The 24,269-nt window shown below is 37.0% G+C and overlaps 1 protein-coding gene across 2 annotated transcripts in view; it reads left to right on the top strand.

Moving 5' to 3' along the window:
• Window positions 1-24,269, top strand: part of LOC113504709 — a 151,879-nt gene that overhangs the window by 107,987 nt on the left and 19,623 nt on the right. For both annotated transcript variants that reach the window (XM_026887113.1, XM_026887112.1), the window contains exon 4: window positions 12,290-12,402. In XM_026887113.1, the coding sequence (XP_026742914.1) occupies window positions 12,290-12,402 (113 nt within the window). The remainder of the gene's footprint in view (window positions 1-12,289; window positions 12,403-24,269) is intronic.

The following is a 24,269-nucleotide window of genomic DNA, read 5'->3' as shown; positions in this document are numbered from 1 at the left end:
ATTTAAATTTTATGACTGGTGTACAAGGTTGAGATTTGAATGGATAATTTTCTAGTTTAAGGTGCGATATAATCTTTAGTTTTGTTTAAACACCAACACCTATTTTATAAGGAAAATAAACATAGAGTTTACGAATGAAATTCAACATGATTCGTCACCTTTCGTGGAAAATTGTTGGCCACCCATACATTTATCGAAAAGCCATTTTGCAGTGTGGTCTGCAGTTCATTAAATTCTGTACTATGCCCCCTTATAGGATGACGACTCAAATTTTTTTACGAACTAAGATGTGAAATAGTCTCATGGTGAGGTATTGTTTCAAAATGCTGGAAATACACATAAGTTAGTTAAGATACGTCTAAGCCTTCACTGCCAAAGTTCTCACCCGAATCCCTTTAATACTTCCGACTGCTGGGTATAAGACTTTCTATATAAAAAAGGTTTTGAGCACTGATCACCACGATAGCTCACTGTGCGGGTTGGCGATGACATATGTGAAATCCAGTTTGCTCACGATGTTCTTTGTCAGTTGTGTCTTAAAATAATTAGGAGTACATAGTTGACGAAGCAATTAATGCCTGCATTAAGATCGAACCAGCGAATCGTGCAAAATTATTCCATACATAATATACAACATAGCCTCGGTACACACAAACAACAAAAACAATTGAACTCTATTCTCAAACACAGACCACAATTAAATTAATTCATATTAGTTTTAATCATTCTAAAACTTAACCAGATTTAAATTTAAATTGATACAAATGTTTTATTCTGCCAAGCTGAATAAATATTCATATTCAAAGCGCAAATTAAAATAAACGTTCGTAGATTTATCAATCCGTAAAATAAATTTGCTATCAACTAATCCCAGTACATATTTGTCCGTATAATTGGCAAATAATCCAATTAATTAGTTAGAAAGGAACTGTGCATATTTAAATAATATTTTCATAGATATACGGATACTAACTCGCATCGCGTTTGAACATTGAGAAAATCTATTCATTAGGCAGGTACTTAGTATGTCTATGTTATTTACATATAAAAACGACTCCCGCTGAAAGGATTTTAATGCTTGTATCGTGGGGGAGCTCCAGAAACATCCAAGTCACATGATGCACAGACACCCGTCATAAGTATCACATAAATGCTTGTCCTATGCGAGAATCGAATCCACGGGTACGTCGCGCTCAGAAAGTAGACTGGCACTCAGCTATCCGTGCTGTGAAGTTTTCTTCTTTAAAAGAACATAAGTTTAATTTCAAATAGATTTCTAATTCTGATTAATCTGCGTGACTACCTCCATAATTACAAAAATCACAAGATATTATTTTTTTAAGCAGTTCCCATCATTGCCTAGTCAAAAAGCAAAGATAGTACGTAGTTCTCAAATCTCCTGACAACAGACAATGATTAAGCAATATACAGAATAAGTAATGCCGTTTTTCGGAAGGCACGTTAAATTGTGGGTCCCGGCTGTTATTCCTACATCTTTGACAGTCGTTACAGGTAGTCAGAAGCTTGAAAAAGTCTGACAGCCAGTCTAATCAAGGGGTGTCGTGTTGCCCAGGTAACTGGGTTGAGGAGGTCAGATAGGCAGTCGCTTCTTGTAAAACACTGGTACTCAGCTGAAACCGGTTGGACTGGTAGCCGACCCCAACATAGTTGGGAAAAGGCTAGGCCGATGATGACAGAATAAGTAATACTAATTGTTAACGAAAAGGAACTCTTAACATATGCGCATATTAACCCTCGCCTGCTTCTAAGAGTATGTAAATGTAGACAAGTTATTATTAAAATACTTTTTGCTTTTGTTGCGCGGTGACTTACGGGTTAATTTTCGTCTTTGTTTAGTGTAGGTGGTCTTGAGATGAGAATTGTTGAGATTTTTTGGAATGTTAGTGGCAATAAGAGTGGTTATTTTTTATTTAATGATTTATATTGATATTTATAAGTCTTAAGATTTTAAAGAGACTTTCTAGTTTGACAAAAATCTTTCATTCATCCCTACCTAACATGAATTTTTAATAGGTATTGATATAGGTATTAGGTACGGGATTGGCGTGAAAAAGCTTAAAACAAAAGAATCTGTAAAAAAAGAAAAGGAAAATACTTCGGTACTTAAAAAGAAGATCTCTTAAAACTGCCAGTATCTGTATTTCTCGGCAGAATTATTTAACCCAGCCATCATTCCTAATTACAACCACCCAATCACTGCTCAAAAAACCTTGAATTCACATCAGCAAAACCAGTTTTTTCCTCACCCGAAACACAATTAATTGCCTCCTCATTCAATTATTAATCACGCGTGCTTCTTAATTACTGGATCTAAAACAAACACTCGGCATCATTTAAAAAAAGGAATTCTGAAAATACGTTACGACTGCAAAACTAAGGGACGATCGCGATCATAATTTACGAAAACTTCCAACCCAAATTAATTAAGGTTTTTATTCATTTTTTTTCCTCCCTCAAAGACGCTTTTATTAATTAAAGAAGGGGCATTGACGAATCGGCTACCGTCGCTAGATAGACAAGCCGATAAACAGACCCAGCTTTCTGAATATAATTTTGGGTTTTAGGGTACCGTGGCAAAACAGAAAAGGTTTAAATTTTTGTGTTTATTAACACAATATTTCAAATGCAGTTTACTGAGAATGTAGTTTTTAAACATTAGTTTTGTAGAGCTGAACGATGCTCTAGATAGTTTTGCTATAGTCATTTAAAAGAAGATTTTCATGCTGGCAAAAAAGGACTGGCAAAGGCTGCTATCGATACTCCATAAATGACTGATTTATTTCAGTGGTATATATTTTATTTGGTTTATTATTCTATATCTTTTCTTTTAGCGGGGTTTAAGGCAAAAAGACCCATCAAGATTTTATATTTTTAATGTTTTTTTTAGTACGTTAACAAAATAGAGCATAAATTCCAAACTTCTATTTTTTGTTTTTACTGAGTTCTGATATTTCAAGAAATTAAACAAAATACCATCGACTCACAAAAGGGCTTTGAAATTTGATATCTATTCCCAAAATTTTGACCAGGGTCCACTAAACCCATAGCTCTTACCTTCGATCGCGCTTACCACTTCTACCAAAAGATATTGTTTGTAAGATTCTGTGAGATATGCCCCGATATATCGTCCCGGGACCGATGACGGATTCCGGTACTGATAGTGCCACATTTTGACAAATGGACGACCCTTTTTCAGACTTAATGCATTCTGGGGACATGCGCTTAGATTTTTATCAGCCTTTATGTAGGGCTGTCAAAACATCCATAAGTTCAAATTTCTCATAGACTAAGCATTGGGGAAGGTGAACGCATTTGAATTGTTGATGGTAGTCAACTTTTTTAACAGAAATGAAAGAGGTTTTTTGTGTAATAACGTGTTTAAAGTAATTAACGCATAAGAAGAAACTTTAATAGACATTTTTTTCATAAATTAATTATTTATTTTTCATACGGTCGAAGTAAAACCTGGTATCACAGTTTTTATTTCAATAACCGAGTTAAGAACAAATAAGTCTAAAAAAATCAGCACAAACTGAACAAATCAGCTGAAGAGTGAGTAATTAAAAAAAAAATAAGTATCAAATAGCTTTACCATGTCTGTACATAAAACATTACTTTCTGCAAAATGACAACCCTAGCAATAAACTTTTTATGCCTATGACTGCTGACTTTGGAAACCGTTCGCTCTGTCTCTCATTTGCTCTGCGTTTTCTTATATTGGACTAAAACATGCCGATTTCCATTTTATTCGATGTCTGTTGAAAAGTGTCGCATGTCTGATAGTGACAGCCTAACAGCAATAGGGGATTTGACTAAATCTCATAATATAAATCTGTATAGTCCGTCAGACAGAGTTTCAAAAAGTAAGGCCGATAAATAGCACGTAAGTTTCTTAGTAGCCGCTAAACACATCACTTGCTAGCAGGGAAGTGTACTGGTAAGTGACGTCACACGGGATTTGAAATCATTGTATCCTCTTCTTAAAAAGACTAAAATTAATGTGATTCACCTTTAAGAGAGTTTTTTAAACATGGATACTCTTATGCTATCAGTGTTTACATTTATATTTCATATTCTTCCGTTCCTAATGTATTTTTCTATCCTGTTTTACTGCTACAGACAAAGCTTTTCTTGTATTTTTATAAAGCCTTACTCTGTGGCAGAGCGCTAAGCGTCTTAGTGATAAAATTCAAGACTATTCTGAAATTGGTAATTAAAGTAATCGGACAAGTCCGACAACGCGAGGGTTTCACACAAATTTCTAAAAAAAACGTAATTTTAAATGAAATCCGGCAACTGAAATACATCCGGTGCTAAAATTTTAACTGTCCAGCTATCACGGTTAATTAGATACTGCCTGGTGACAGACTGAGAGATGGACAGACCGCTAGGTGGACAGTATTAGTAGTAGAATTCTGTATTACATTAACCATAAAAGTCGCAAGAACCCCGTTTATACGCAGAACCATAATCACCCCAACAACTTCATAACAATACCTATTTACCTAAAACTCACCACAAAAAAAAAACACAAAATAATTTTAACGAAACCCCAATTTATTGTATCCACTTTTTATCCAGTTCATCACCGCCCAAGCTAGCAATACACAGTAAAAATTTTTTCTAAAACAATACGATTATTTATCATTTTTTTCGTCCCCGTATGAACAGTTGAAAGTACCCTATGTAAATTCAATTAACTGAAATAACATGAACACAACGGGGCGTGGATAAAAAGTGAATTATACTCGTACAGTGTGATACAATCGATCCAATTAACAAATATATAATCGCTTCTCTCATACAATGGTTATGGTTTTAATATAATTTGTATTGTATGTTGAGGTTACCGTGGTTGGATGTAGGACATGTACAATCTTTGTTTTAGGATCACAGTTTATACACTTAAAAAGTCTCAGAAATTTAGTTAATTTTTGATTAATCACGGCATGACGTATAACCAAGTCATTAATGAAAGATGTCGAAGAGAGTAAGATACAACTTTAAGACGAGGTTTAAGACTCCCTGGCTTAAATCTCAGTTGAATGACGGGCCTGTTCTAGTGGTTAGTGCTCCTGACTGCTATACCGTTTGATTCCCACTCAGGACAAAATGTTTGTGTGATGAGCACGTGTGTGTCATTTGTTCGTTTATCAGTTGTCTAGTACTCATAATACAAGCTCTGCTCAGTTTGAGACTAGATGGCGTTGTGTGAAAGTTGTGGAATATTGTGGAATGTCATAGTCCTTGTAAACGGTTTAGTAGTTTTCACATCACAATTCATACCTGTCTAAACTGTACTCGCTGGACGAAAGAACGAGCGAAATATTCTACCTCCGTACATAACTTAAAGGGCCATAAAAACCTCATCGCACACTGCAAAATTACATAAACATGAATACAATAAAACGCCCAGTGCGTTTAATAACGAACACACGCACAGTCCTATTACAATTATAACAAAAAATATTATTACTCGTGCCCCTAAGATCTGTCTGATAAAAACAACCAGTTTGAAAGACCTCCCAGACCCTTTAGCAACTTAAAAAACTGTTTTGCCATTTGTATTATGCTTCGATATTAAGGGTCTTGTTAAACTGGTTGCGACATTATTTATTTGTAGTTTCGTAAGTTTTATTTGGTATAAATTGTATTGTTTAGCGTGGATTCGTTGAAGGAATTTATTACTTTATTCAGATCTATAGTTATATAAAATGAAAATTTATATGCATTTAATTGATGTTTTAAGAAAGGAATGTGAAAGTTTGTGTTTGTATGATTGTTGCGTCTTTCGGCGAAAACTAATAAGCAGTTTTTGGTAAAATTTGACTAATATATGGATCTTAGTCTGAATTAACCAACCAGGATATAACTTGCACATGTTTAACTTATATGTTTTGGGGGTTTTACAAACATTAAAGTGACATGCACAAATTTAAGTTTCCCAGACAAAAACACATTAGCTTAACCTCTCGGTTATCCAAACAGTTTAGACCTGATTTTATAGTTCAACCCAACACTTACATAAAACCCTTCCAAAAAAATATGGAGCTATATCAAAAAGCAATTTCACAGAAAATTTTAAACCGAAATTATAACAATACACGACTCAACCCCTATAATAGGCAATTCAGCGGCCGTCCAACCCAGTCAAACCCGAAGTATAGTATCGAAAAATAAATCAACACTACATCTTTACAAGAAAATAACATTACCGAAGCAAGCATGTTAGAAATACGTGTTTCTTTCAAAGTTGAAATAAGGTTGTTTTGTAAAAAGGGTTGAAAGTTTGAGAATTCTTTTGATAGAACTGTTTTAGATTATTTATTGAATATTTTTTGTAGCTTTTGGTAAAAAACTGTGAGTTATTGCTTATAATATTATTGAACTTTGTAGAAAAAGACTAAAATAATTGAACCAGCGTTCGTTTACAAAAATGTTTACATTAAAATATATTAATATCCATTATTCTGCACTATTTACATTAACTTTACCTGTTCTTGGTTCCGAATCTTTAAAATAAAATAAAAATAGTTGATGAAGTGGAGTGGAACTCTAAATAGGCTATTTAAAAAGGCTTTAGGACCTTCAACTTAATTAGGTCCCTAATTTTCTTGGTGATTATAACATCTCAATTCAAAAAACCTAAAAAATTAACGGTTAGGAAGATAGTGATATAATAAAAGGTTCATAAAACGCATATTAAAAAAAAACTGTTGCCCACTTTTTTTTGCTCTATACCCACATCGCTTGCGTGTTACTATTGCACCAAATATTAATATATAAACACGGTATAAACACCCGTCACGTTTTCGACGCACGCAGCCCTCGAAATAACGCCTACTGTAATTATTCGAATTAAAATGATACCATATGCTACGCTAGCCAGCCTTTTTTAATTCATCTGCCGTGTTTTTCAATTTAAGTAAACATAATTCCGCCCACTATTCCCGTTTCGTTTTCATTTTAATTTAGTAAAATATTTTTTTCGTTACAAATAGTTTTTTGCAATATTATAAAGTAGCTTCGTATCTTACCGTTGAATTTTGGGCTCATTTCATTTGTTACAACTTATTCGGAGTTAGCCTAACATGTTCTTAATTAAAATAATAAAAATCGGTCAAGTCGGATTCGCTACACAGAGGTTCCGTATAGACTGAATATGAGACTGCATCCTCAACTTTGACGAATAATTTAATTTCTCTTTCTTTATCACAGACTATCACCTATTTGAGCTTAACAACAGTTGTTTGACCTCCATCTTTATTTTTAGTAATTTGTCCTGGATGGAAATCAAACCCACGACCCCCGGTTTGACCCAATTCAAATCTCCTTTCTTGTACAAAAAACGACGCCATAGATTCACCAATATTATAACTGTATACTCCTAAAAGAAAAGCCACCTTTGTCTTGCTCTTAATATAAAAGCCCGCATTACCACGCTCACACAATATGGCCACATACGCTAAGTACTCAAAGAAATAAAATCCACATTAAAGCAAAGGCACTCGCTAGAATGTAAAATTAAAATTTTAAGTGCTTTTGTATGGTAATACGTTTATTATTAAATCTTATTAAGATAACACGTTCTCATTAGTTTTTCTAGTTTTTATTTTGTAATGATGAAATTAATATAACATTGTTTTTTGGATTTTAGGCGGTTATAAATTTTAATTTTCTACGAAAGTAAAGAACTTTCTTCTCTTTTTTTTAAAGGTTGAAATGTTATCATTTAGAAAATTGAAACATAGTTTTCATTATTTACTATGAAAATGATAATTCTAGGATAAGTATATTATTATTTTTAATGTACATTCCGTGTCAATTTTCTAATAATATTATAATAATTGAAAAACGTAAAACATTCGTTCAAAAATAGAAATAACGGGCAGAATTAAATAAAAGCAAAATTATCTAATTTCAAGTGCAAAACACTGGATTGGATGTCGGACAAGTGTTTTCAATATAGCTTGTACCATTTAACCAGAACATACACAAATTCTTCAAAAAACTAGAACGCTGCAGCTTGCTTTTAAATATTTATGTACGTATTAATATAGTTATTATCAATTTCCGGGCACAAATACTTGCCAATACACATTATTAGCTTACAATACAATTTTTCTATAATATCTTTCCTTTGGAACGACTCCAATATATGAAGCTATTTCTCATTATTGGTACTTACCCTAATTGGCTGTGGCGATTTTTCTGATATATTTATACTAGCTGTTGCCCGCGACTTTGTCTGCGTGATTCTCAAGATGTGAAAAACTATGAAGTTTAATAATAACGATCATCTCAAAAATGTAATGCAATATTGAAAATGAAACACTTTTTATATTTTAAGCTTGCTTTTTATTTCTAAATTATAATGAAACTTGAGCGGCCCAAAAAGACTATCAAATGTTTGAATCAAACACATTTCATCGTTTACGATACTATCCTGGTGTCAAATATTTCAGAGCTGTTTTAATGATTTTTTCTTATTGAATCCCAAAAAGAGGGGTTTATAACTTTGACATATCTGCCTGCCTGTCTGTCTGTCTGCGACATCATAGCTTCCGAACGAATTGAACTATTTTAATTTAAACGTGAATTATGTGCGAGTGTTCGTTTAGACATGTTAAAAATGGGGGGGGGGAGGTGCAAGTAGGAAAAAATAACAGAAGTGCTAAGACTGAATTATACACTCAGTCTTAGCACTTCTGCTAAAAATGTTTTATTTTCGAGGGTTTTCCATTTTCTAATTGGGTGGGTTATGATTTTCGAGCACGTCTGTTCTTGGGACGGCCTACACCTGAAATTGCTAGACGGATTATGACAGTGATTATGAGGTACCTATCATAAAATTATTATTGTAACGTAACCAAAGAGGTAAATCAGAACCATATTACTGAGGCCCCGGTGTCCGTTCGTCAGTCTGTCACCTGGCTGTTTCTCAGGAACAGTGATAGCCAGACAGTTGTTATTTTCACACACGATGTTTTCTGACGATATAAAGAAGATGTCAAATTATTTTTGTGGACGGAGCTGGTGAAGTGAGAGTCAGGCTCGGTAACTGTGGATTTTATATAGTTTCAGAAGATATAAGATTTTGCAAAATTGCGCCCAGATAAACGGTTTCCTGAAACACGTTTGATTGCCCTCTTAATATTAAAACTGATCTTCCTCACAAACATTTGGACTATTTCTAAAATAAAAAAGAAAGGAAACGTGTTATCTTGACCCCCTGGTGTTTTGATCATGATTTGCCTTTAAATTGCTGATAAATAAATAGCGTGATAATAAAAAAAAACTATCAGACACCCCTTTTTTTAAATTGACAATGACAAAAATCTAAAGTATAGGATATGTGTACAACAAAGCAAAATATGAACATAAAAGTGACTTCATGCGCATGAGTTCTATTTACTGTACCAATTTACAAAGAAAAATTACGAATTTTATTCGTTAACCTACCTGACGATCATTGAAGTAAAATACCGTCATCCCTACTGCATAAATGGAACTTAAATAAAGACTACATGAGGTTGGTTGTGAGGTTAGGCTGTCGATACCGACAACCAAAATGAATTTTCCAGACGTTGTATGAAGGATGTAAGTGCTGATAGCTACACGCTATTATTGGCCTTATTGGGGAAATTTCCAAAAATATGTTCCTAATCCTCGTCGGCTTAGCTTTGGGATCTCAGAAACTCATTCAGTCTCGTTCCTTCCCCTGTTTTTACCAGGCTACGAAAGAAGAAAATTTTAAATAAGTAGAGATTACAAAAAATTGTTAAAGGAATTTTTTGGAAGGACCACGTGTGGTGTTACGGGAGTGGATAGAGTAATAAATGAGTATATAAGGGGAAGTTTGAAAGTGGCACCGGTTACAGAGAAACTACGTGGTAACCGGCTGTCATGGTATGGGCATGTTATGTTAAGCATGGATGTTTATGGATATAGGGGAAGAGGACGACCAAAGAAACGATGGATGGATTGTGTGAAAGACGATATGGCTGTAAAGAGTGTTCCTTGTGAGATGACGGCCGATAGGAAGGTGTGGAAGAAAATGACATGTAGCGCCGACCCCAAATAAAATAATTGGGATAAGGGCAGGGGAATGATGATGACCACGTGTGCGGTCTCTGTAATGGCGGATGTAGACCGATCAAATCGTTAAAATGTTGAAAAATCAGGTATCAGTGAACATTGTTCTATCAATAGATACATAATGTCAAAAACCGTCTAGCGTACGGTCTTATTCATTGATAGCTTTGGTCGTACAGATCTTTCACATTGCATACCTATTATGCAGTTTACGCAAGTTTTCTGGGCTTTTTTATCCGAAATACTTTTGGCCTATGTAATGTTGCAAATTTAAGAAAACATTATTTCATTGTTTGAAAGGCTTTTTTTTTTGTTTGAATGTTTATATTTTTGTTACAGATGAACCAAGGTAATAATTAACTGTGTCGTTCAGTAATTTATTGTTGCATATTTATAGATGAGATCAATGTGAACTACATGCAACTTTGGGTTGAGTGTCACTACGAATGTTTTGATCTGGAAGACGTAGGTATATACAACTATCGTAAATAAATACAAAATCATATTACGGCATTCCACATTTGAACTTGAGTAATTTTAGTACATCAAAAAAAATAAAAATAATTTAAGTTCCTTTCTTTCAAGAATGTACCGATTACGGTAACGATTGCATAAAAAAAAACGTATCAGTAGACATTATTCTATCAATAGATACATAATGTCTATTCATTGATAGCTTTGGTCTTATAGATCTTTCACATAGCATACCTATTATGCAGTTTTTATGCAAGTTTTCTGGGCTTTTTTTATCCGAAATTCTTTTGGCCTATGTAATGTTGAAATTTAAGAAAAAAAAATTTTTGCTGGTTGTTACAGATGAACCAAGGTAATAATTGACTGTGTCGTTCAGTAATTTTTTGTTATGCATAATTATAGATGAGATCAATGTGAACTACATGCAACTTTGGGTTGAGTGTCACTACGAGTGTTTTGATCTTGAAGTAGCATCGCCAACATTACCGAGCTAAAAACATAGGTACACCTATCGTAAATAAATACAAAATCATGTTACGGCATTCCACATTTGAACTTGAGTAATTTTAGTACATCAATAAAAATAAAAAGAATTTAAGTTCCTTTCTTTCAAGAATGTACCGATTACGGTAACAATTGCATAAAAAAAAACGTTTTAGTTTATGTTTCTTTTATTTTATTTGTGAAATAGTCGCGGTAGGCCCATATCAGACTTGAAAGAGAATAAAATAACTAATTTTGTGAAAATGATTTATTTTCAAAAAATCCTATTATTGCTCTGTCAAAAGTATTAAGATAAATAGCGTGATGTTTTTTTGTGTAAATTGATAACCGTGCTGCTACTACTCAATGGGGTGAAAATACACCTCATAATTGTATTACACGATGTTACGGGTGAGTCCAAAAATTTAAAACTTTAGTGCTCATGCCCCCTGCATAGTAGCGTTATGGTTTTTGTATATTTGTTGTATCATGTGTACGATAAGGTTCATGCAAAATTTAAACGAAATATATTCAGTAGTTTATGAGATAATTTGATATTTGTTTTTAGATATAAAAAGCTCCTGCTCACCCCCTGTAACGAAAAGCGGGATAATAAGTAAAAAGTATGTTGACCAGACCTCTTGTTGATATTCTCTGAAAATTTGAATCAAATCTATCCAGTACTTTCCGAGATCTTTCCGGACATACATACAGACTAACAGACAAACAGACAAACAGACAAAAATTCTAAAAATCATATTTTCGGCATCGGAATCGTTCGTAGACCACCCTGCAATTATTCTTTTTTTAAAATATTCAATGTACAGTTTTCACTTTTCTACAATTTTATTATATGTATAGATTGCATTTTCTTTTGGAATTGTAGTGTGTTAATTTTTTGTTGTCCTATTTGATATCTTCTTCCATTGAGATACTTAGTAACAGATTTAGCTCCGCATATATATTCAGCTCAAATAGATACTCCAGACTTATCATTAATCTAACTACACTACTTTGTTTCATCATGATTTACTGATTCAAATTTAGAGAATAATATTTACTCGAAATTATAGTTCAACCTTTTTTTTAGACCTTCTAATCCTAAAGAACATTCCAAATTTGAAAGTTGTCCTCTCAATAACGCTTCCACTACATTTATTAATGAAAATTGTACTTCTACTCAGAGATGTAACCTGTAATTTTGCATTGTTCACAGAAGATAGACGCATACAACCACAGCGGACCCTCGCTGCAGACGTCGGCGGTGATCGCTCTCTGTTCCATCGTCCTGGTCGTCGGGATCTTCATCGGTGCTATCCTTGTTTGGAAGTAAGTCATTTTTTAATATCTTTGTCTATACGGCATTCAAACTTCAGACAAGACTCCTGGCTATACGCACCAACGAAGAATTTGAATTTATTCATTCGGCAGTCATTTGGTTTGATTGATATTTAAGTGATGCAAGAGTTAGGCAGCTTGTCGGTGATAAACATAACTTAGACATTGCGCCTTTTAGGAAAACATCTCCAAACAGTTTTACATAATCCACTATTGACAGAAGATACTTGAACTTCCACATCAGCCCTACTATTTAAAAATCCATTCTACCTGGATATAGAAAATTTTATCCACACACTCCTAAAACACCGTCCAAATTCTCTCAACCCCATCAAAACCCACACAAGCAGACACATAACCAGCTACTAAAATATGAATCCACAATTGAAACAGATTTAACCCAAGCGTGTCTACAATGGTGCTTGTGACAGTTTAATCGGCGTTAAGACTGTCGACATGTGGAAGGCAATGGCTCGAGAAAGTTGATTAGAGGAGCTGTCACCTCTAGATTATGGTAGCGAGTTATTGTGTGGAGCGACTGTTGAGAGATTCGGATAGTTCGTTGTGTTGGAGTGTTTTGGGAGTGTGCTGGTTCTGTATCTTTGTGATTAAAAGTTTTGTTGATATGGTCTTTGGTCCCTTAGATATTTTTTTTCTGAATTGAGCGGGATAATTTTGATCTACCGCCAAAAATAGTAGGCTGACGACTTGTGTTCAGTAAAATGTCTTTTTTTGTACTGAACTCATTTTTATTTTGAAGGGTAGATGGAAGCATCATCTATTTGTATAGTATGATACTACTTTCATTTACAATTTGTTTTATTTTGCGTCAGCTGAATGTCTAGAATAGATCATACAAACTTCGTCCATCATATCCATATTTTAGCATGGATCTGCGAAAAAGCATGGATCCATGCTTTTTCTCTATACTATCTATATACTTTCTATCCATATACTCCAAATTCAAGATCTCTTAAGCCTCATACACCCGCGACATCTCCGAAATTAAAACGTCCAATAGTTCTGTAATTGTAGGTGTCACAATATTCTTGTCAGCGCGTTTGTTTGACGGCGGTCGGATTTAGAAACTGACGCAGTCAGGAGCCGTCTTGAATTATGGCCTGTTAATTAGATGTTGAACCGATTATATGGGGATCGGGTTTTATATAAATAAAGTAGGAAGGATAACGTGTCAGTTGGGCATGAGTCTGTCGTGTTCAAGAGTTTCTGATACTGACTGGAGAAAAAACTGTGAGCAAGGTTTTAGGACAAGCATTTGTGTGATCCAGGAACGCTTGTTCTGAGTCTGGGTTTCTTTGCTTGAATGTTCATGAAGCACCCCGCTACACAAAGGTTAAATAAATTGGGGTGGGAGTCGTTAAAAACAATCTTATTTTAATCTTTCATCAAAAATAAACGGTTTAGTTTTAATAATTATAAGTGAAACTATGAAGCTAAGTGGAAGCATTGAAGGGAGGCCTTGGCCCTGTAGTGGGAGAGCAGTACCTAGTCAAACAAATATCCTTAAGCATCCAGCAACACAACTCGTTATTTATTCACACAAACGATTAAAGCTCTAAATCATGCTTTTATCCAATAATTTATACCTTACTTAACTCCAAGATAACTAATCCGAATAAAACGAGAAAACAAAACAATAAACGTCAGTGTTTCCGTAACGGGTTAATTGTCCTCGTATATCTGTCTCTTTCTATCTCGGTTGGGAAGACAAGGACGGGAGATAACGCCCACGTAGACGAACACGCAATCCCGGAGAGCGAGCGAAATCTATCAAATAATGACACAACCGGGAAGTGAACCGGGAATAGATGTTTACTGTTATAGTTTAGTTTTGAGCTTGTTGTCCTATGCGCTTAAGCGATGCGATGCTTAAGATATTTAAGTTCATAATAAATTCTTAGTAGTGAAGGAACTTTATTGCAAAATCTTTATGTGAGTTATGCCGTAATCAAGAATCCTGTACCCGATGTCAATCCTTATGAAGATGATATTTGTGGTGGGTGTAATCTGAAAAGTCGAAAAATTACTAAAATAGGTTTTTTAAAGTAAATAAAATCTAAAACTAAGTTTTCTATTAATTCTAGTAAAATTAAAATACCCAGAAAAAACGAAATGAAATTTACTTACTTCGAAAAATACTTGAAAAATAGCTGAACGGCTTTCACATTGAGCTTCTACTTTTATCAACAAATCATTACCCTATTGGTGACATAGTCGAATAAAAATATATGTAAATCCTTAATCCACCACTCGACAGTCAGGTAAAAATAAGTATAGATATGTATGCAACTCGGTAAAAAAAAAAACAAAACGTATAACATAAGGCTTATTATCCACACATCACAACGTTCACAGACTGGAACGCATCAACAACACACGTATACATTTGATTGACGCAAATAAAGGGGTCATAAGGGGAGGGCATACTCGCGGCCGATCTGTAATCAAGTCACCGCCTTCCGTAGTTAGCGGACCAGAACTTGGGTTTTGGTGTAGCGTTGATTGTAGGGTGTTCCTTTGTAAGTTGAGATCTATATTAGAGGATGTTTTAGCTTTGCTTTAGCAAGGTGGAGTATATTGATATCGGTGTAGCTTGTTGTAAAAGATTATATTGTAACTATGTTAAATGTATAAGAAAAGCTTCCAAGAATGTTTTTTAAACCCTCGATACTAAAAACAATTTAATATACGTGCAATCTGTTCAACACTATGGTGCCAGCTCAAACTTGTAACATCCCTCTATTTGCGACTTTAAAAAAATCATTGAAATGAAACTACTTTTACGGATTTTATCGCGGTTTAATTTTAGATTTTAGTTCCCGACGTTTCGAAACCTTTGCAGGTATCATGGTCACGGGCAGACTGAGATGGCGTTCTTCTTGACAGAAGATGTTGCTCGTTCTACCTTCATATTTTAATTAATTATTTGTGGTCCGACCTACGCAGTATGAGCTCACTGTGTCTTGATGTCTTGCAGCGCTGCTCTTGGGTTTGGCCTTGAGTTTATTTATTATTGGATCCCAAGTAGGTGATATCTTCCAGCCATCTTCTCTATTGAAATTAGGGTGTTTTTTAATCTCAATAGCCTCGCGAAACATCCTAGGTAGGAATTTGGATTCTTTAGCGAGGATCTGTGGTTGGTCAAATCTAATATAATGGCTGGAACCTTCAGCATGTTCGGCGACTGCAGACTTCGTTGAGCGGCGGTGTTTGACGTCAGCTATGTGTTCTTTAACGCGGGTCCCTATGCTTCGTTTGGTTTGACCGATGTAAGAGAGGCCGCAGTCACAATCTAGTTTGTATACTCCTGCATCTTGTAGAGGTATGTGACACTTGACTGATGGTAAGGACTGGCTAATCTTCTTGGGCGGCTTGAAGTATGTTTTAATTGAAGCTCGCTTCAGGATGTAACCAATCTTGTCAGTGACTCCTCTGACATATGGTAGTACAGCAGGCAAACGATCAACAGTGGCTGGCTTCACTCGGTTTCTGTGACGGGGCCGTGGAACTTGGAGCTTGTTGTCTCGCAGTACTTGCTTGACGTGTTGAAGCTCAGCGGCAAGGTGTCTGTCATCACAGAGTCCGTGTGCTCTCTGAAACAAAGATTTTCCCACGGTAGCTAACTGTTTAGGGTGGTGGTGAGATTCACCGTTTAAGTACCTATCTGTATGGGTCTTCTTTCGATACACGGTGTGACTTATGGTCTGATCAGGATTCCTTTTAACTAATATGTCTAAGAAGGCAAGAGATTTATTATCCTCCAACTCCATAGTGAATTGAATTTTGTTATTGATGGAGTTGAGATGTTTTAAAAAATGCATTTACTTGACTAGATGGTAAAACTGTGAAAGTATCATCTACGTACCGTTTGTAGAACCTGGGAGTGAAAGGGGCTGTTTTTAAGGCTGTCTCCTCGAAGTCTTCCATGAATATATCGGCGACTACAGGGGATACAGGCGAGCCCATCGCTACACCATCTACTTGTACATAGAATTTATTGTTCCACAGTAGGTAGCCAGATGTGAGGCAGTGCTCGAGAAGTTCTGCATATTCTAGAGGTAGGTTGTTCTCTGCTAGCTTCTTGGAAACAATTTCAATACAATCCTTAACTGGTAGGCATGTAAACAAGGACTGTACGTCGAAACTAACCATTACTTCATTGTCATGAAGATGTAGATGTTTAATCTCATTGACAAAGTGGTATGAATCCTTCACAAACGCTGTAGTGTTGCCTCTGAGTGGTGAGAGTGTTTTCGCGACGTGCTGAGCCAATCTGTAGGTTGGTGTGTCGATTTGGCTTACAATAGGACGTAGCGGGGCATTTGGTTTGTGTATCTTTGGCAACCCATACAGTTTAGGTGGTTTTGCGCATGTAGGTATTAAGTAGGTAACATCTAGACTTAATGCTTCGGAGTGTTTCTTAACCAAGGCGGTGGTAGTTGTTAACACCTTTTTGGTAGGATCAGTTTTCACTGGTTTATATGTACTTGCGTCCGACAATAGATCTTCTATCTTGGCATTGTAGTCCGATGTATCCATGACGACCGTAGCGTTTCCCTTATCTGCACGGAGTATAGTTACATCTTGTCTGTTTTTGAGGTTCTTTAAAGCGAGATGTTCGGCTTTAGGGAGGTTTGGTTTGGGCACTACACTTCGACGTAAAACAGATGATATATCTTGGCGTATCGCCTCCAAATCTTCCTTCCTCACGTTATTGTTGAACAGGCAAGTCTCAACATTGCAAATAATGTCCTCGTACGGTATTCTACGCGGTGTTACAGCAAAATTTAAACCTTTTTGTAGTACTTGCACGGTCGGTGGATCTAACGTTTGTTTTGACAGATTTATAACTGCGCGTGATTGGTTGACGTTTGGCGGGCGCGTTCCGTTTTCGTTTTTTGTTTTGTTTGACGCGTTCGATTTTGAATTTAATTTTTCATATTTATTTATTAAGTTTTGTTTGCTTTCGAGATATTTGGTGTTTTCGCGCTTGTTTAGTTTTTCGAAGCATGTATTAAAATCGAAAGTTGATAAAACTGTTTTCAAATCATTAGTCACGATCTCAACGGTTTTGTTTAAATTTTGTAGGTCGGAACGAGTTTCATGAATTTTTAGGACGAGTAACTTTTTGCTTGCCTGATGGAGGATCTTGGCGCTCCCTCGTATGTCTTTCTTAGGTGATATCTTGAGACACGTTGGGATGAGATTGTGGTCACGGCATCTCTTCAAGAATGCTAAAGATGTTGTATATCTTGCGCGCTTAGTCTTGAGATCTTCCAACCGGCGTATTTTGTTTGCTATGTCCAGTCCGTACTGGGTTACATAGTGGTTTCTTAGGTTTACGCGAATGTTAGACATTGAAATGAAACTACTTTTACGGATTTTATCGCGGTTTAATTTTAGATTTTAGTTCCCGACGTTTCGAAACCTTTGCAGGTATCATGGTCACGGGCAGACTGAGATGGCGTTCTTCTTGACAGAAGATGTTGCTCGTTCTACCTTCATATTTTAATTAATTATTTGTGGTCCGACCTACGCAGTATGAGCTCACTGTGTCTTGATGTCTTGCAGCGCTGCTCTTGGGTTTGGCCTTGAGTTTATTTATTATTGGATCCCAAGTAGGTGATATCTTCCAGCCATCTTCTCTATTGAAATTAGGGTGTTTTTTAATCTCAATAGCCTCGCGAAACATCCTAGGTAGGAATTTGGATTCTTTAGCGAGGATCTGTGGTTGGTCAAATCTAATATAATGGCTGGAACCTTCAGCATGTTCGGCGACTGCAGACTTCGTTGAGCGGCGGTGTTTGACGTCAGCTATGTGTTCTTTAACGCGGGTCCCTATGCTTCGTTTGGTTTGACCGATGTAAGAGAGGCCGCAGTCACAATCTAGTTTGTATACTCCTGCATCTTGTAGAGGTATGTGACACTTGACTGATGGTAAGGACTGGCTAATCTTCTTGGGCGGCTTGAAGTATGTTTTAATTGAAGCTCGCTTCAGGATGTAACCAATCTTGTCAGTGACTCCTCTGACATATGGTAGTACAGCAGGCAAACGATCAACAGTGGCTGGCTTCACTCGGTTTCTGTGACGGGGCCGTGGAACTTGGAGCTTGTTGTCTCGCAGTACTTGCTTGACGTGTTGAAGCTCAGCGGCAAGGTGTCTGTCATCACAGAGTCCGTGTGCTCTCTGAAACAAAGATTTTCCCACGGTAGCTAACTGTTTAGGGTGGTGGTGAGATTCACCGTTTAAGTACCTATCTGTATGGGTCTTCTTTCGATACACGGTGTGACTTATGGTCTGATCAGGATTCCTTTTAACTAATATGTCTAAGAAGGCAAGAGATTTATTATCCTCCAACTCCATAGTGAATTGAATTTTGTTATTGATGGAGTTGAGATGTTTTAAAAATGCATTTACTTGACTAGATGGTAAAACTGTGAAAGTATCATCTACGTACCGTTTGTAGAACCTGGGAGTGAAAGGGGCTGCAGATAAGGGAAACGCTACGGTCGTCATGGATACATCGGACTACAATGCCAAGATAGAAGATCTATTGTCGGACGCAAGTACATATAAACCAGTGAAAACTGATCCTACCAAAAAGGTGTTAACAACTACCACCGCCTTGGTTAAGAAACACTCCGAAGCATTAAGTCTAGATGTTACCTACTTAATACCTACATGCGCAAAACCACCTAAACTGTATGGGTTGCCAAAGATACACAAACCAAATGCCCCGCTACGTCCTATTGTAAGCCAAATCGACACACCAACCTACAGATTGGCTCAGCACGTCGCGAAAACACTCTCACCACTCAGAGGCAACACTACAGCGTTTGTGAAGGATTCATACCACTTTGTCAATGAGATTAAACATCTACATCTTCATGACAATGAAGTAATGGTTAGTTTCGACGTACAGTCCTTGTTTACATGCCTACCAGTTAAGGATTGTATTGAAATTGTTTCCAAGAAGCTAGCAGAGAACAACCTACCTCTAGAATATGCAGAACTTCTCGAGCACTGCCTCACATCTGGCTACCTACTGTGGAACAATAAATTCTATGTACAAGTAGATGGTGTAGCGATGGGCTCGCCTGTATCCCCTGTAGTCGCCGATATATTCATGGAAGACTTCGAGGAGACAGCCTTAAAAACAGCCCCTTTCACTCCCAGGTTCTACAAACGGTACGTAGATGATACTTTCACAGTTTTACCATCTAGTCAAGTAAATGCATTTTTAAAACATCTCAACTCCATCAATAACAAAATTCAATTCACTATGGAGTTGGAGGATAATAAATCTCTTGCCTTCTTAGACATATTAGTTAAAAGGAATCCTGATCAGACCATAAGTCACACCGTGTATCGAAAGAAGACCCATACAGATAGGTACTTAAACGGTGAATCTCACCACCACCCTAAACAGTTAGCTACCGTGGGAAAATCTTTGTTTCAGAGAGCACACGGACTCTGTGATGACAGACACCTTGCCGCTGAGCTTCAACACGTCAAGCAAGTACTGCGAGACAACAAGCTCCAAGTTCCACGGCCCCGTCACAGAAACCGAGTGAAGCCAGCCACTGTTGATCGTTTGCCTGCTGTACTACCATATGTCAGAGGAGTCACTGACAAGATTGGTTACATCCTGAAGCGAGCTTCAATTAAAACATACTTCAAGCCGCCCAAGAAGATTAGCCAGTCCTTACCATCAGTCAAGTGTCACATACCTCTACAAGATGCAGGAGTATACAAACTAGATTGTGACTGCGGCCTCTCTTACATCGGTCAAACCAAACGAAGCATAGGGACCCGCGTTAAAGAACACATAGCTGACGTCAAACACCGCCGCTCAACGAAGTCTGCAGTCGCCGAACATGCTGAAGGTTCCAGCCATTATATTAGATTTGACCAACCACAGATCCTCGCTAAAGAATCCAAATTCCTACCTAGGATGTTTCGCGAGGCTATTGAGATTAAAAAACACCCTAATTTCAATAGAGAAGATGGCTGGAAGATATCACCTACTTGGGATCCAATAATAAATAAACTCAAGGCCAAACCCAAGAGCAGCGCTGCAAGACATCAAGACACAGTGAGCTCATACTGCGTAGGTCGGACCACAAATAATTAATTAAAATATGAAGGTAGAACGAGCAACATCTTCTGTCAAGAAGAACGCCATCTCAGTCTGCCCGTGACCATGATACCTGCAAAGGTTTCGAAACGTCGGGAACTAAAATCTAAAATTAAACCGCGATAAAATCCGTAAAAGTAGTTTCATTTCAATGTCTAACATTCGCGTAAACCTAAGAAACCACTATGTAACCCAGTACGGACTGGACATAGCAAACAAAATACGCCGGTTGGAAGATCTCAAGACTAAGCGCGCAAGATATACAACATCTTTAGCATTCTTGAAGAGATGCCGTGACCACAATCTCATCCCAACGTGTCTCAAGATATCACCTAAGAAAGACATACGAGGGAGCGCCAAGATCCTCCATCAGGCAAGCAAAAAGTTACTCGTCCTAAAAATTCATGAAACTCGTTCCGACCTACAAAATTTAAACAAAACCGTTGAGATCGTGACTAATGATTTGAAAACAGTTTTATCAACTTTCGATTTTAATACATGCTTCGAAAAACTAAACAAGCGCGAAAACACCAAATATCTCGAAAGCAAACAAAACTTAATAAATAAATATGAAAAATTAAATTCAAAATCGAACGCGTCAAACAAAACAAAAAACGAAAACGGAACGCGCCCGCCAAACGTCAACCAATCACGCGCAGTTATAAATCTGTCAAAACAAACGTTAGATCCACCGACCGTGCAAGTACTACAAAAAGGTTTAAATTTTGCTGTAACACCGCGTAGAATACCGTACGAGGACATTATTTGCAATGTTGAGACTTGCCTGTTCAACAATAACGTGAGGAAGGAAGATTTGGAGGCGATACGCCAAGATATATCATCTGTTTTACGTCGAAGTGTAGTGCCCAAACCAAACCTCCCTAAAGCCGAACATCTCGCTTTAAAGAACCTCAAAAACAGACAAGATGTAACTATACTCCGTGCAGATAAGGGAAACGCTACGGTCGTCATGGATACATCGGACTACAATGCCAAGATAGAAGATCTATTGTCGGACGCAAGTACATATAAACCAGTGAAAACTGATCCTACCAAAAAGGTGTTAACAACTACCACCGCCTTGGTTAAGAAACACTCCGAAGCATTAAGTCTAGATGTTACCTACTTAATACCTACATGCGCAAAACCACCTAAACTGTATGGGTTGCCAAAGATACACAAACCAAATGCCCCGCTACGTCCTATTGTAAGCCAAATCGACACACCAACCTACAGATTGGCTCAGCACGTCGCGAAAACACTCTCACCACTCAGAGGCAACACTACAGCGTTTGTGAAGGATTCATACCACTTTGTCAATGAGATTAAACATCTACATCTTCATGACAATGAAGTAATGGTTAGTTTCGACGTACAGTCCTTGTTTACATGCCTACCAGTTAAGGATTGTATTGAAATTGTTTCCAAGAAGCTAGCAGAGAACAACCTACCTCTAGAATATGCAGAACTTCTCGAGCACTGCCTCACATCTGGCTACCTACTGTGGAACAATAAATTCTATGTACAAGTAGATGGTGTAGCGATGGGCTCGCCTGTATCCCCTGTAGTCGCCGATATATTCATGGAAGACTTCGAGGAGACAGCCTTAAAAACAGCCCCTTTCACTCCCAGGTTCTACAAACGGTACGTAGATGATACTTTCACAGTTTTACCATCTAGTCAAGTAAATGCATTTTTTAAAACATCTCAACTCCATCAATAACAAAATTCAATTCACTATGGAGTTGGAGGATAATAAATCTCTTGCCTTCTTAGACATATTAGTTAAAAGGAATCCTGATCAGACCATAAGTCACACCGTGTATCGAAAGAAGACCCATACAGATAGGTACTTAAACGGTGAATCTCACCACCACCCTAAACAGTTAGCTACCGTGGGAAAATCTTTGTTTCAGAGAGCACACGGACTCTGTGATGACAGACACCTTGCCGCTGAGCTTCAACACGTCAAGCAAGTACTGCGAGACAACAAGCTCCAAGTTCCACGGCCCCGTCACAGAAACCGAGTGAAGCCAGCCACTGTTGATCGTTTGCCTGCTGTACTACCATATGTCAGAGGAGTCACTGACAAGATTGGTTACATCCTGAAGCGAGCTTCAATTAAAACATACTTCAAGCCGCCCAAGAAGATTAGCCAGTCCTTACCATCAGTCAAGTGTCACATACCTCTACAAGATGCAGGAGTATACAAACTAGATTGTGACTGCGGCCTCTCTTACATCGGTCAAACCAAACGAAGCATAGGGACCCGCGTTAAAGAACACATAGCTGACGTCAAACACCGCCGCTCAACGAAGTCTGCAGTCGCCGAACATGCTGAAGGTTCCAGCCATTATATTAGATTTGACCAACCACAGATCCTCGCTAAAGAATCCAAATTCCTACCTAGGATGTTTCGCGAGGCTATTGAGATTAAAAAACACCCTAATTTCAATAGAGAAGATGGCTGGAAGATATCACCTACTTGGGATCCAATAATAAATAAACTCAAGGCCAAACCCAAGAGCAGCGCTGCAAGACATCAAGACACAGTGAGCTCATACTGCGTAGGTCGGACCACAAATAATTAATTAAAATATGAAGGTAGAACGAGCAACATCTTCTGTCAAGAAGAACGCCATCTCAGTCTGCCCGTGACCATGATACCTGCAAAGGTTTCGAAACGTCGGGAACTAAAATCTAAAATTAAACCGCGATAAAATCCGTAAAAGTAGTTTCATTTCAATGTCTAACATTCGCGTAAACCTAAGAAACCACTATTTAAAAAAATCTTTATTCATATTTATAAATGAAATAAATGCGGACAACATCACATACATTGTTCTGAACCCAAAGTAAGTTGCTAAAGCACTTGTGTTATGGAATTCAGATACAACGAAGGTACCACAAACACCCAGACCCGAGACAATGTAAAATTGTGAATTTTCACATTGACCCGACCGGGGATCGAACCCGGGACCTCAGAGCTAGCGATACCTTGAAACCGGTGCTCACTGCAAACTTTCATAAGATAAGATACTCGTACATCTTTATTTGTAAGTCTGCTTATCATCATTCAATATGCATTAAAACATGAAATAATATTTTGCTATCTACTGCTGTTAATTTACTGTAACAAGATATAATTCCATAGCCAGATTATTAGTTCCTTAGTCGATAGGGCGAACCAACACTATGTCACTACAGAAAATATATTACTAACATTATATCATGCATCTTCTTTATCATAAGCGTAATAAACCTATAATATCACATCACATAAATTCCCCGAACATGACAGTATCAATACAAATAAACATATGATAAACGGGAAACTTCCAAACACATGTCAAAGTTTTAAAGTTTAAACTGTCACTATTGCTCCGCTATTTATCGCTATATCTTCGCTTTAGGTTAGGACAACTATTAAGTTAGAAAACAATGTAGCCGCCATGTTTGTTGTTCATAAATCATAGGCGTCAATATTACATGGCTAAATCGGTAGCTACTGGTAACAGCGCCCTCTGTGATCTGAAGATAACATTAGTTTGCGAGTTAACAGGAATTATTGGATCGAATGATTTACTGAGTTTGGTTCGGATGTCGTTTTTAGATTGTGGTTGTGGAGATCTGATGTTGAAGATCTTTGTTGTATCTAAGAAGGTTTAGATCGATTTCAGCCTTTTTTTATCACTGTGG

The sequence above is a fragment of the Trichoplusia ni genome, chromosome 23, assembly GCF_003590095.1.
Source record: "Trichoplusia ni isolate ovarian cell line Hi5 chromosome 23, tn1, whole genome shotgun sequence".
NCBI lineage: Eukaryota > Metazoa > Arthropoda > Insecta > Lepidoptera > Noctuidae > Trichoplusia > Trichoplusia ni.
Note: the sequence above shows the minus strand (reverse complement) of the source record. Positions and strands in the feature narration are given on the sequence as shown.